This window comes from Mustela nivalis, assembly GCF_964662115.1.
Source record: "Mustela nivalis genome assembly, chromosome: 19".
Taxonomy (NCBI): domain Eukaryota; kingdom Metazoa; phylum Chordata; class Mammalia; order Carnivora; family Mustelidae; genus Mustela; species Mustela nivalis.
The window spans coordinates 13,554,751-13,568,685 of NC_139038.1; the positions used below are offsets into that span (position 1 = coordinate 13,554,751).

The following is a 13,935-nucleotide window of genomic DNA, read 5'->3' on the forward strand; positions in this document are numbered from 1 at the left end:
TCCGTGTGACTTCGAAAAGCGGACCCTCCGTGACGCTGCTGCACTTCCCTCAGCAATGCGCAGCACAGAGAAGTGTCTTCTAGAAGTAGCGTCTTCGTCCACACTGCCCTGCACACGCCCAGTAGTCATCTCTGTGACCAGGGACAGGGGTTAGCGTTCGCTCAGTTCCACTCTGACCCATTACCCTGTCTGTCTGCAGAATATTTTGCCTAAACTTCGGTATTTTCATCGTACAGATGAATACAGTCATGTTTCCCAGGCATCTGTGACATAACAGGGTCTAGTCAACAGCCTCCTGCAGGTAACCAGACCAGGCCTCGCTGGCTGACTTGGGGACCAAAGTAACGGACGAGTCCCGATTTTACGGTGTGGGCCCTTAGCGTCTGGGTAACCGCACCAAGAAAAATGGGAGAAACAACCAATCGAGTAATTCCAAGCATTCCGCGCTGACAGCATCAGGGGGAGCCCGCATGAGCCTAAGAAAAGAGACCACTAGGTAAAGGAGAGCTGGTCATCACAGAATGTTCGGTTTTCTAATGATTAAAAAAAAAAAAAAATCCAACCTAGTTAGGGGCGCCTGGGGGGCTCACGTCAGTCAAGTGTCTGCCTTCGGCTCAGGTCATGTTCTCGGGGTCCTGGGATCGCATCGCCCGTTGGGCTTCCTGCTGGGGGGAGCCTGCTTCTCCCTCCGCCCCTCCCCCCACTCGTGCTCTCTTACTCTCTCCCACTCGTAAAACACATGAAAACCAACCTAGTGAAAAGTTAAAAAGCCAGTAAACGAGGTCCCCGAGATACTTGCGTTTGGTGCCACGTACCTGTCACTCCCGTCCGCTCCCGTTGCTCACCCGTGGGTCGCTGTTGGGCGAGGTGGAGTCAGAGACGTGCGGCCCGGCTTCGCGGCAGACGGTGCGCTCGGATCGGAGGGCGACGAGCTGGTGGAGCTCAGTCCGACTCGCTGTTTGTTCCGGACGTGGTGGCTGGCGGCGCGGTCCCAAGACACGTCCTCCCTGTAGCTCCGCTGCTTCAAGCGGGGAAGGATCTGGTCTCTGCCACTTCCGCAGCAGCTTCTCGGTGAAGGCGTCGCGGCGACGGACTTTCCTTCTCAGTTCCGTTAGCAAGACCTCGTGCCCGCGGGGAGGCTGCTCCTCCCGCCTTCCCAGCAAACTCCCCGGGACCCCCAAGCTCCACTTTGCTTCACGGACCTGACTTGTGGTTAATGGACCCGAGCTGTGTGCCGTGCACTATTAGCCCTAAATAACGGGGCGACTGAGGTAAAGGAGGCAGAAGATTTCTGTAGATTCACAGTGAATCCGAAGCTCCGGTTTGGGCGTCCGCTGTGACTGTCCCGCGGAGCTGGGGCGAGCTCCCTGTGGATTGGAGCAGAGACTGCACCACTGTCCCCTTGCTCGGGACTGTTCCTTTCCTCCCCCTTTTAGTGCCCCTCCCCCAGGCGTGTCCGGAAGGAGCCGACCACCTGCAGACGCCCTGTGCCAGGGTCGAGGACACCCTCTGCAGTGGCGGGCGGGGGGGGGTGCGCTATCCGCGTGCGGCGGGCACGGGCCGTGGGCTTCCGCAGGGCACCGCTTCCAGCCCCGAGCGGTCAGGCCATGGTTTGGTTGTGAGCGGGGCCGGCGGCTGAGCGGGCCTGCGGCCTTCTCGTGTCTCCGATGCTCACACCGGCTGGCACGGCTGGCTCGCTGCTGACTCCCTGCTGACTCCCTGGTACACAGCGTGGGAGAGGGACGGGTTTAGGGCGGACGTGAGGGCCCCGCGGTCTGCGAGCATCAGTCCGGGCAGAGAGACTGGAGGAGGGAGTCGGGAGCAGGCGCAGGGCCGTGAGGGAGGGACCGGCAGGGCCAGGCCACTAGTGCGCGGAGGCGTGAGAGGCGGAGAGCAGCCGGCCGAGCGTTAACCTGGGGCGCCCATGTTCAAGAACGACACAGGGTCAAGGAGGGAGGAAATGATGAGCTCGTCTCCGGCCTTCGAGGAGGGGCCTGGGAGGAGCTTGAGGGAGAGAGAGAGAGAAAGGAGCGAAAACAGAGCCATGGCGGCTGCTGCCAAGGGTTCAGAGCAAGAGAAGTTCTGGACGGCTCACGGGGCGGAGCCGATGACCTGTTCCTCGGTCGTGGTCCGGCAGCGGCAGGGGAAAGCCCCAGCCCGAGCGTTCAGTGAACACCCCTACTTTGTTTCTGTTGGCTCGGGGTGTTCTGTGCTTAAGATACAACAGAGAGCATTTGAAAACTAGCTCAGAGGCATGCAAGTATTTCCTCATCACGTCCAGGTACTAACGTACTGCGATCTGTCAGAGGACAGCAAAGAGCCATTAACAATTAATTTACACAGCAGATTACACATGCAGAATTCCTAATAAAAGAGCTCTAAAACACTGTCATTTAAAAACTTGCCAGAGTGGGGCCTTGACAGCAGATAATGAACCGTTTGGAGTAAGTAGGATCCGGGTTCATTCCTCAAGCCGCACGACCTCGAAGACCGCTCGCAGGCCCCGTCCAGTGCCAGGCCCCGCTGGTCCCCAGGGGCTGACCTGCTGTTCTGGGCACGTGCGGGTGACACGGTGTGTGGGTCGCTCTTCCCACCGCGCCTGTAAGCTTGAGCCCGACACGAGTGCCGCGCCCGCGCGCCGTCCCGTCTCCTCCGCGGCCTCTGCCGCTGCGCCCACCTCTGTCTTCCCGCGTCTCCTCCTGGTCTCATGTTTTCCTCTGCCCCTTGCTGCTTCAGAAACAGATGCAGTCAGACCCGCATAAGCTGGACTTCGGATTGAAACCCGAGTTCCTGAGCCGCCCCCCGGGCCCCAGTCTCTTTGGAGCCATCCACCACCCCCATGACCTGGCCCGGCCTTCAACTTTGTTCTCTGCCGCTGGTGAGTTCCGAGCGCGGGGGGGAGAGGGGAGATGCGAGTTCGCAGGTGCCTGGCTGTGCTCTGGGCCACCGCCGCGTCCCTCCCTTATGAAAATGCTGTTCGTGGCGGCACTCACAGCAACCCCAGCGCATCAGGGAGATGGACCCTTCCCGGACACCCTCTCATTAAGGAAGGAGAAAAGGTCATCGTTCTCCCTGGGGACTCAAACTGCTTTGTCTCATTTTTGGCTTCTGTGTTAAACCAGAATAACTCACGTTCTGATCGAGAAAGATCAGAAAGCTTACAAGGGCATGTCGATAGGCAGCAGTGCCAGGAACTGTCTAAGGATGTGGCTGTCCTTACGCTTGGTGCCCACAGCACTCAGTCACCTTCCACTGCGTGGGGCTCAGTGGCACTGTTTTCCCGAGAGTCGGAGGGTGGGGAAAGCAGAGTCAGACAGTGGCCGCTGCTGTGTCTGCGGTGCAAGGGGGTCCGCCCGCCAGTGGCTGGTGTTTTCGGCTGTGGAACATAGTGCCGTTGCCTGCGTGTTTGTACCGATGCAGAAAGTTTGCAGGACGGGGCATACACACCTACGTGGTCTGTTGGTTCATGGCCGAGATGACACATTCTCGGACGCCCCAGGGATATGCCAGAGCGCGGGTGGCGGTGGGGGCCGGCGGTCACCCCTTCCCCTCCAGGTGCCTACACACGAGGGGCAGTGGCCATAAGGACTCTCCGAAAGCAAGAGCACTCATCCTCTCGGTGTCAGAGGTTCCCTGTCCTTCAGTCCTCAAGCCTTTGGGCCGCGCAGAGCCAGGCACAGAGCTCCACTCGGGAGTCCTTGCCCATGGCCACAGAGCTCAGCCTGGGGCTGACCCACTGTGCTAAGTTGAATTTATTCTTCTGGACATAAATATTCACTGGGCTCCATTTGTGGTCCTTTTGGGAACAAGTTTCACATCCATCCTGCCTGCTGCCTTCCCAGGCTTTTATCCAGGACTCCTTGGTTGACCTGAGGCTCTTGCACTCAGGAAGAGGGAGATTCCCCACCGCAGGAAATCATCACGATAAAGGGCCTTGCTGCCAAAGCCAGAGAAGCACCCTTGAGGCTGGATGGAATTTGCTAAGGTCTCAGGTTTTTCTCTGTCAGTTCTGTCTGGGGACATATTTGAAGGCTTTGTTACCATGGCACCTAGGCCCTGAGACGGAGCTCTGGGAAGAGCAATTTTTGGAGAAAAATAGAGAGATTTCTCCCTGCCTTCTGTTGGAGCCAAGCGATGAATTGGCTTATTTTGCTTCAATAATTCTGGAACTGCCAGGCCCCCTGGGGGCCCCGGGCTGAGCGAAGCTCCCATCTCCATCGAAGCGTTGATTAGCGTGTACTACCCAGAGACGGTGCAGCCAGATTTGCATTCAGCCTGCAACACTCTTCCCACCTGATGACGGGCTGGGCTGTGCTCTCTGGCCGGAGCCGGACCCGGACCATCATTCGGGCATGGCCCCCTTGGAGGCCAAGCCAGCATCTAGGCCGGGCAGAGAGCTCCTCCGGTGCCCTGTGGCTTCCTCTACACCCGAGGCCCCACAGCAGTGCAGGGGACAGCAATCCAGAACATAAATCGAGTTCCTAGGGTGTGGAGAGGGACCAGCACTATGCCTCCACTTAATCTGCTTTCCCAGGGGAACTTACTCTCGCTTATAAGAACGTAGCTGACATGCAAGACACAAACAGCATGGAATGTTTTTAGGCCGTTCGTTGAGGCCCTGCGTATATATCCACCCGAAAGGTCCTCTGTTTTAGTCTAAGCAATGTTGGATTTTGCGCCCAAATGGCATTTTGGTGAAACTTGCAGCCAGTGTGTGTAATTCACGCACACGTGTTCAGTCGGGCCACTCTTGGCTTGTGCTGGGAATTCAGGCCGACATCACTCGAGAGAGGTGAAGTCAGCGGAGCCCGTCCAGTCAGGTCTCCGAGCCGAGCCTGCCGCCCCGTTAACAAGCCAGTGGGATGCCCGCGGCTCGTCCGATCATCGTCCCGCTTCCCAGGCGCGCGCCCTCTCCTCGCCTCTCCCCTCCCCACCTTCCTCCAGGACGAGGACGATGCAGCTCCCTGAACACCTGTTGTTTAAGGCAGACTATGAAACACTGGAGGACGGAGAAACCGAAGAACACCACTGACCTTGAACTGAGGTCCCCGTTGGCAGATAGGGTCCGTTAGCAAGGAAGAGAGTAGCTTTTTGTGGCCCCGAAGCTGGGAGCTGCCTGGAGGACTTCGTCACTCGCACCTGATGCAGCTCGAGGTCCCGGGTCGCGCAGGCCCAGACCTTCCAGATGGTCTCGTACCCACCGGCACAGTCCTCAAAGGGGCTCTGCGCCACCCAGACACGCTGCTCCTGAGCCAAGAATTAGAAAATACAGTTTCTAGAACAAGGTTCTCAGAGTGAAAGACTTGCCCCCCAATATGCTGTCTGTGAAGAAAGTATCCCGTGGCCAGATGTCCCCCTTTCAGAGGACAAGTGAGCCCGGGAATGTACTAACGGCTCTGGAGGTCCCTCAGGGAAGAACCCAACACTTCATGCCTTGGTGTTTGACCCCCAGCTTGCTTGGTTATAGAACCGGCGCCCCACCCTGCCCGCCTTGTGCTGTCTCTCCACGCTTCTAATGCTGTGCACCCAGGTCTTCTCAAAGGAATGCCTTCTTTGGACGCGACCAGCCCAGCTTGGAAGGAGAGCACGACTTCTCCAGCTAACATAAAACATGTCGTCCCCCGCGCATTGCCCAGGTGGACTTTGGCCACGTCCTTATTTCAACGTATTTATCCCCGTTTTCTCATGGGGCCCCTCGGCAGCCAGGAGCGAGGCAGGAGGTGGCTTTCTGGGAAATCTGATTCTCTCGGGTTTGACTTTCTAGGTGCTGCACACCCAACCGGGACCCCTTTTGGGCCGCCCCCCCACCACAGCAACTTCCTTAATCCTGCCGCTCACCTGGGTAAGTTGCCATCGGCGATGGGAAGCGACATGTGTCTCACCAAAACCTTGGTTTGCCGCGCTCCGCCGTGCTTCTTGGAGGGTTGGCCGTGGTCCTGGGCACCCCGGTGACTACGTAGGGCCATGTTGGGTGTGTGGAGAAGTCTGATAGCCGGCCCTCCGTCCTCGGGATCTCAGTACCTCTGACACCACAGTCTTAAAGTAGGGGCTGTGTGCTCACTCGCGATGCCGTCTGAGGCTACAGGCAGAGCGGTGGGAAGGAGCTGTGCGTCCGGTAGCCTGTACCTGCCCACGGGGGCGAGATGGTGAACTCCTCTGCCTGCCCACCTCTAGGAGGAGGAAGAAAAGGCAAGATGATGTAACAAGGAAGTGTTCCGTGCTGTTTCCTAGTCCCCTCGGGTTTCACTGCACATCTGTCTTTTCCTAGCAAGGGTGCATGCTCTAGCGTGGCCTCTGTTTTCTGGGTATTGCCTGCACGTGTACAGGCAGGCGTAGAGGCAGTGGCACGCGACAAAGGGGCGTCTCCACTGATGGGCCTGCACCATCTTGTCACTGGGAGCCTTACTCCTAAAGCCCACAGAGTACTTTCCCCGAGGACGGAGGACAGGGCAGGAGGGCGTCCTAGGACACTGTGCCCAGACCCAAATGCAGTGAGCCCCTCTGCACGATCAGGGGCCGATCGGGTCCGAGGGCAGAGAGAGCAGGGCCCCGCATCGCCTTCCCACGCCCGGGAAGCTCTTGCCCTCCACTCAGCCCAGTCCTGCAACCGGTTCCTTCTTCCCGATGTGTCCACAGAGCCTTTTAACCGTCCGTCTACGTTCACTGGCCTCGCAGCGGTTGGTGGCAACGCCTTTGGGGGACTCGGAAACCCTTCAGTTAGTGAGTACCTCTGGCTTTTTTAAAAATCTGCCTCGGACTGTGTGTCTCCTCGGATCTGTCTATGGCTCAAGACCTTTCTAGCTAGAAGGAAACTGTCCTCCCGGCAAACAGATGAGGTCCTATCCGGAGAAGCCGGCCTCGGCCGCGGAGTCAGGGGGACGGGTGCAGGGGTTTCAGGATTCGGGGAAGCCCACTGTTCCTATGTGTCACTGATCGAACTCCATACAGCCACTTGAGCTCAGTCCCCCCATGTTCTGTCCCTACGCTCCGGGACTTTAGCTGCAGCTCAGACGGGGAAACCACTCTTCCTCCGCCTCACCTTTGGCACTAGTGGCACTGAGAAAACTCGACCAAAAATGGCAGGAAAACCGCCCCGGGCTGAGGCTAGCCCAGCATGGGCAGCGTTTTGTACTCCGTCATCTGGGAGGATCGTGTCATTTTCTACCAAAAAGTATCTCTAGTGGGAAAAGAGGCGTAACATGGGCTCATTTTCAAGTCCCCGAAGGCTCAGCCCTTGTCTTTGGTGCATCCGTTTGTCACGGCCCTAGGGGGCCTCCCCTAGGAGGGGAGTGTCTGTCCGGGTCCACTGCCATCCAGGCTTGACGACCCACTTCCGCCCACCAACGCCACGCGGATAGTGGCGGTCCCGTTGGCGGGGCTGTGGGGGAGGGAGGAGCCGGCAGGCACCTCGGCGATGGGTGTTGTTCACGAGAGGACCCCCTTCTGCATGCCGGGGGCTCCTGCATGCACCAGACGTGTTCCATGGGGCGCCCTTGGCACCTGTCCGGCGCCTTTCCTCCGGAGTCCTCCCCCTCCCGCCCCGTCGGCTTGGGTTAGAGAGCGAGAGCCTTGAGCTGCCGGTCCAGGGCGGGGCGGCGCCCCTCTAATGAGTCTGTCGATCTCCTTTCCTTTTCCAGCTCCCCATAACATGTACTCATTTTAACTCTGAGTGCTGTTAGACGTTCCGGGGTAAGTACCTTCATTACGGCGGATTATATGATTTCTCTTAAACCTTTTTGTTTTCCACTTCACCATTTCAGCACCCAACTCAATGTTCGGCCACAAGGATGGCCCCAGTGTGCAGAACTTTAGCAACCCTCACGAACCCTGGAACCGGCTCCACCGCACGCCTCCGTCGTTCCCGACCCCTCCGCCCTGGCTGAAGCCAGGGGAGCTGGAGCGTAGCGCGTCCGCTGCCGCTCATGACAGAGATAGAGATGTAGATAAACGAGACTCCTCCGTTAGTAAAGATGACAAAGAAAGGTACGGAAAGAACCCGCTCTCGAGTCCCACTGGGGGAGCCCGCCGTGCGCCCAGGACGGCCGCGCCCCCGCCCCAACCCAGCCTCGTGCTCCGGTGGGCCGTGTGGCCCCCGCTCCGGGCTCGGCCCCGGGCCAGCCCCGCAAGTCCCCTCTGCCCCCTAGAGCACCGCCCCATAGGCTACGCCCACAGCGCAGCGAGAGCGTCCCGACTCAGACACAGACCCGCCCCGAGAACCCGCGAGGCCCCCGCGAGCGCTAGTGTGCCCCGGCAGAACTCTCTCTCCGAGACAGCCAGCGGGAGCTCCGGACCCAACACACACAGCATGAATCAACACCATATTTGCTTTCAAGTTCGTGCAGTCCATTAAATCATCCATAGGTTTTTTTTTGGTTTTTTTCCCTGTCTCTTTCCCTCTTTCCTTTTGTTGCTTTTAGAAAGTCACGTTTGCATTGTTTCATCATATTTTTCTCAAGTTTTGTTCAAACCCCAATCCCGGGCTCACCGAGGACGAGCAGAAGTTTGCTAACCTCGATGCCGAGGAGCGTCCGCGCGTTCCCGGTGTGGGTTTTGCTTTGCCAGTGGGGAAGTTACTTCGACTGACCGTGTTTTCAGCTCTGCACTTGGTGACCCGTGCCTGTAACAGGAACCGCCTTAAGGAGGAAAAGGTCTTGGGGTATTTTTGCTGAGGAATGTCCAGGGCATTCTCAAGCAAGCATCCCTGTCTTCTTGCTGGAGGCAGTTGTCCTCCTGCTCAGACTGTGAAGCAGGGAAGACCAGACACGCTCGACAGGAAAGCCCTGCCAGCCTCTCCCTTGGGTACTTGGGTCTCAAACAGGATCCAGATCTTGGATTTTCCTTCCTGTGTGTGGGGCGCGTGTGCGCACATGCACGCCCACTAGTGATTTAAAAGGATTCGGTTTCACAGACCCTAAGTGTGTCAGATTAGCATGTCCTCCTCATTCTCGCTGATGTTGTCTCAGAAAAGAAAAAGACACACTTTCCTTCAAGACAGTGTGTTCGAGCTCTTAGCGGGAGGACCACTCGGGGCGGTCAGCTCTCCGCTGTGAACCGCCGGGGCCCGGCCAGGGCACTCTCTCGGGGCCGTCTGTCGGTGACCAGAAGACGGTGGGGCAGCAAACCTTCTCGCATCTTTCTTGATGGAGTCCAAACGGCCTTTGGATTCAAATCCGGAAACGTGATAAAACACGCTTGTTGATTCTTCCCTTACCAGGAAGAGGCCTCCGTGTTGGCTAGAAACCGCATCTGTAGGGGAACCCCCCTTCCTTCTCTCGCCCACCCCCGCCTTGGGAGCTGCTGAGCCAGTGAGGTGCCTTGCCCCTGGCCTCAGCCCCATCTGTCTCGCACAGTCCCTGCAACGTGCCCGGTCCGGTCTTCCCTCGTCCTGTCGGCCTCGTGGTCCTTCGTGCTCCACATCCCATGCCCTGGACGCTTCAGCCCCTGTCCCAGCCAGGCCCCTAAGACTCTTCTTCCACGTGTCCACTCCCAGACGCCCTCAGAATGGTTCTCCACTTGTCCCCTGAGGCCCGGGGACCCCCCCTTTTCCTCCCGGCTTTCCTCCATCTTCTCCCCAGATTTCCGCCTTGTCCCTCCTGAGACACAAGTGCCGTTTGCAACCCATGAGCCCGAACTCGTGGTTTCCCTTAGAGCCCCTCCCGGGCTGCATCTCTCAGGGCCTCTGAGACGGGTCACTCGTCCTCACGTCTGGAGTCCCAAGCTCCTATCCTGTTCGCGTCAGACGCTTCCTCCCTCCGGCTCAGTGTCACAGAAGGGGCAGAAAGGTCATCTTCGTGTTTGGGCTGCTCAGGCATTTCTGCTCGACCCTAAATGATCCCAGCGGTCGAGACAGGTGGGCTGTGTCACCAGAGCACTGTTACCGTCCCTACTGGTCCACGTCCACTTGCCGAAAACCCTTCCTCTGTGGTCTTGACGGACCATGTGACTCTTACATACAGAATGATTCCCCCCGGGCCCCCATGCGCCCTCATGCCCAGCACTTCGCCCCCTAAAGCGTCCTCTGACGTCTCGGTGAGTAGGGTCAGGATGGCCGGCGGCCCCGGCGACCGCAGGCACCAGACCCGAGCCCGTCCTCCCACCACCATCTCATTGGCAGCCCCTCGCCAGGCCGGCAGGCCCGCTTCATCTGCTTCTCTGTTTGCCTCTCTCTTCCTCAGGGAAAGCGTTGAGAAGAGACACTCCAGCCACCCTTCACCAGCACCCGTCCTCCCGGCGAGCGCCCTGGGACCTAACCGTAGCTCCGCCGAACAGATCAGGGGCCATTTGAACACGGAGGCGCGTGAGAAAGACAGATCCAAAGAGAGGGAGAGAGACCACTCGGAGCCCCGCAAGGACCCGGCCGCCGACGAGCACAAGGCAAAGGAGGGCCCCCTGCCCGAGAAGGACGGCCACGGCCACGAGGGGCGGGCCGCGGGCGAAGAGGCCAAGCAGCTGGCCCGGGTGCCGTCGCCCTACGTGCGGACCCCCGTGCTGGAGAGCGCCAGGCCCAACAGCACCTCGAGCCGCGAGGCCGAGCCGCGCAAGGGCGAGCCGGCCTACGAGAACCCCAAGAAGGGCGCGGAGGTCAAGGTGAAGGAGGAGCGCAAGGAGGAGCACGACCTGCCTCCGGAGGCCCCGCACACCCACCGGCCATCCGAGCCGCCGCCGCCCAGCTCCTCGTCCGGCGTGCACCCGGGGCCCCTGGCGTCGATGCCCATGACGGTGGGGGTGACCGGCGTCCACCCGCTGAGCAGCATCGGCGGCCTGGACAGGACGCGCATGATGACTCCCTTCGTGGGCATCAGTGCCATCCCGGGCGGAGAGCGGTTCCCGTACCCTTCCTTCCACTGGGACCCCATACGGGACCCGCTGAGGGACCCCTACCGAGAGCTGGACATCCACCGCAGAGACCCGCTGGGCAGGGACTTCCTGCTGAGGAACGACCCCCTCCACCGTCTCTCGACCCCCCGGCTGTATGAGGCCGACCGCTCCTTCCGGGACAGGGAGCCTCACGACTACAACCACCACCACCACCACCACCACCACCCGCTGGCCGTGGACCCTCGGCGGGAACACGAGCGCGGCGCGCACCTGGACGAGCGGGAGCGTCTGCACGTGCTCCGGGAGGACTACGAGCACACGCGGCTGCACTCGGTGCACCCCGCCTCCCTGGACGGGCACCTGCCGCACCCCAGCCTCATCACGCCGGGGCTCCCCAGCATGCACTACCCCCGGATCAGCCCCACGGCGGGCCACCAGAACGGACTGCTCAACAAGACGCCCCCGACGGCCGCGCTGAGCGCGCCCCCGCCGCTCATCTCCACGCTGGGGGGCCGCCCCGTCTCGCCCCGCAGGACTACTCCTCTGTCCGCAGAGATGAGGGAGAGGCCCCCTTCCCACACCCTGAAGGACATCGAGGCTCGGTAAGGAGAGCAGGGCCCGAGCGAGGATGGAGAAGCCCCACGCCCACACGACGCCAGACTTGAGAGAGGGAGGGGGGAGAGCGAGAGAGGACGGACCGCTGCCACGGACTGGGGGCCACGCGCCCCCGCCTCCGCCCCTTGTAAAAAATGTATAGACTCCGTGCAGATTTTGAAATGGTTTTTGTATATTCTATGTTGAAATTTTTCAGGTCTTTTAGCCAAGTCCGATGTTCTCACATCCCTAACTCTTTCGGTTTCTCGTTTAAAACTTTGTTGATTTGAACCAAAACAGCGAAGATGGCCTACACACCCGGCGCGGTGGTGACTGGGGGGGAGGCGGTGGCGGCGCCCGCGGTCCGGCGCGGAGCTCCCGCAGTGAGAAGGGGAGGCCGTGTACATAGTCCTGTAAAGAAACGTTGCTTCGGGAGCTCATGGTTCATATATGCAAAGGGTAAGATGAAAGCTTTACTTTGTACAAATGTAAATAGATACAGAGTAAGTAACCTAATACATTACTACTTCTTCAAATGTGCTATTTGCAGACTTACTACCCGCGAGCGCGGTCGGCTGCGGCCGCGTTCCCACGTGTTGTTAGAGACAGCTAAACCCTTCAACTATGCAATGAATGTCGGGGCTTCTCTCGAAAGCCCTCTTGACTCAAAGGAGCCTTTTCAAACCCATTTACAACATCCTTAAGGTCATATTTTCCCTGAACAAGCACTCACGTGATAGGACTGTTTTCCTTGCTTGTTTTTTCAAACGGAGAAACCTCCTATTTTGCGGATCGGACCCCAGGCCGAAAACGTGGCTTCCGAAGTGGTGGCCTGTGGGCCATGGCAGTGGGGGCGGGGGGGTGGGCGGGGAGAGCGAGAGCAGCGCAGCCGGTGCCGGGGGAGGATGGGGTTGTCAGATGCCAAAATCAGGGGACACAGGCCGCCAGCACCTCGTCGTCACCAGTTACGGGATTTCACGCCCCCTCCTGTGGGAGCCACGCATTTGTTTTGTTTTGTTTTTAGCGTGTCCCATGTCCTCTCTGCACACAGCCTCCTCGTTTGCGGATGAGGTGGGATCCCACCCAAACAAATCCTGAAAGAAAGCTTCACGTTTTCTCAGATGATGGATATGTTTCTCACTGTACTCGGTAGCCGGGGGACCGAAGGGGCACGTCTGCCCCCGTGACTCGCGGCGCTCCCGTGGGTCGGAAGGTCTGGAGGTGCCGGAACAGGTGGGACCGGCCCCGCCACGGAGAGGCGCAGAGGGTGAACAGTGGCAGAGACCAAGTCCTGTGTGTGCGTGTGGTTTTGAGTTCGCATCAACCTTAACGTGTCTTCATAATACTTTTATAAAACATTAAGCCTCTTGTCTACATATTTGGAGAGAATATGACTTTACTAGCAGAGAAATACACTATATCTTGTCTACCGGACTGTAAATTATATGTATGAAATAAAACTAGTGCCATTGGGTCTTCTAGTATATTAAAGTGCTATCTGATGTTGTTATCCTGTTTTTGCAAAAAAAGAAAAAAAAAGTTAACTACAGACCATTGTTTCTAATAAGCAGAGAGATCTATTTTAGTAGTAAACTGAAGGTTTAGTGGTGAGTTTCAGATTTTGTGAACTCCAGCTGTTGTGCAGTGGGTTTTTTTTTGGTTGGGTTTTTTTGTTTTGGGGTTTTTTTTTGTTTTTGGTTTTTTTTTTTTTTTTGGTTTTAGTTTTGTTTTGTTTGTTTTGTTTTGTTTTGTTTTTTAACAACAACTTAAAAAAAAAATCCGAGGGATATGAACACTGGAACTGTAGTGGTAGCTTTCAGTCTTGTAAAGAGATTGTTCTATACAGACCTTTTTGCTGTTTATCCTGTATGTAATAAAGTCCTTCCTAGACCCTATGTGAAAACCGACTGACTCTTCAGCATGTTCCCATCGATGGAGCCTTCTTGTGTAATGTAAACTGTGCCATGTTATTAAAAAATGTGAACCAAGCCTCCAGGTGCTTGTGTGTGCGACGGCCACTGTTCCCCTAGGGAAGAAGCCACACGTGCAAGACCGGGCTCTCGCGGAGAAAGGCCTCGAACCCAGCCCAAGCGAGGACGCCGGGCTGACCCGCGGGGGCCGCTTGCCCGCCCTGACGCACCCGGCCACCCGCCGATCAGCTTCTGTAAACCTTGGCGGCCCGCACCACGACGTGTGGATCTCACCTTCTTTCTGTTTCTCATTCTTTACGTTTCCGGGACGGTCTAGGCAACAACACTGTTTGGTCTCAGGAAGGGACCGGTGGATGGCGCAGATGGTGGGTCGGGGGGCACCCCAGGCCCAGCTCGGAGCTCCGTGGTGGCGTCACCCGCGCCGGGGACAGAGCCGACTTTGGGGCCTTTCACGACAGTCTCTGCTCGCACGTTCCCTGGCGTTTCAGTTTGTGGACGCGGTGGCTTGTGTGTGACTTTCCAGACCTTCCTTGTATTTCCTTCCTGTCTCAGTTCCTGTGTCTTGTTGAGCGACCTGTCCTCTCCCTCCTCC

The 13,935-nt window shown here is 58.2% G+C and overlaps 1 protein-coding gene across 8 annotated transcripts in view; it reads left to right on the forward strand.

Moving 5' to 3' along the window:
- Positions 1–13,400, forward strand: part of AUTS2 (activator of transcription and developmental regulator AUTS2) — a 1,064,271-nt gene extending 1,050,871 nt beyond the window's left edge. For all 8 annotated transcript variants that reach the window (XM_082714253.1, XM_082714252.1, XM_082714257.1 and 5 more), the window contains 5 exons: positions 2,737–2,878; positions 5,765–5,842; positions 6,637–6,720; positions 7,761–7,983; positions 10,176–13,400. In XM_082714253.1, the coding sequence (XP_082570379.1) occupies positions 2,737–2,878; positions 5,765–5,842; positions 6,637–6,720; positions 7,761–7,983; positions 10,176–11,424 (1,776 nt within the window). In that variant the 3' untranslated portion in view covers positions 11,425–13,400. The remainder of the gene's footprint in view (positions 1–2,736; positions 2,879–5,764; positions 5,843–6,636; positions 6,721–7,760; positions 7,984–10,175) is intronic.
- The last annotated feature ends 535 nt before the right edge of the window (positions 13,401–13,935 follow it).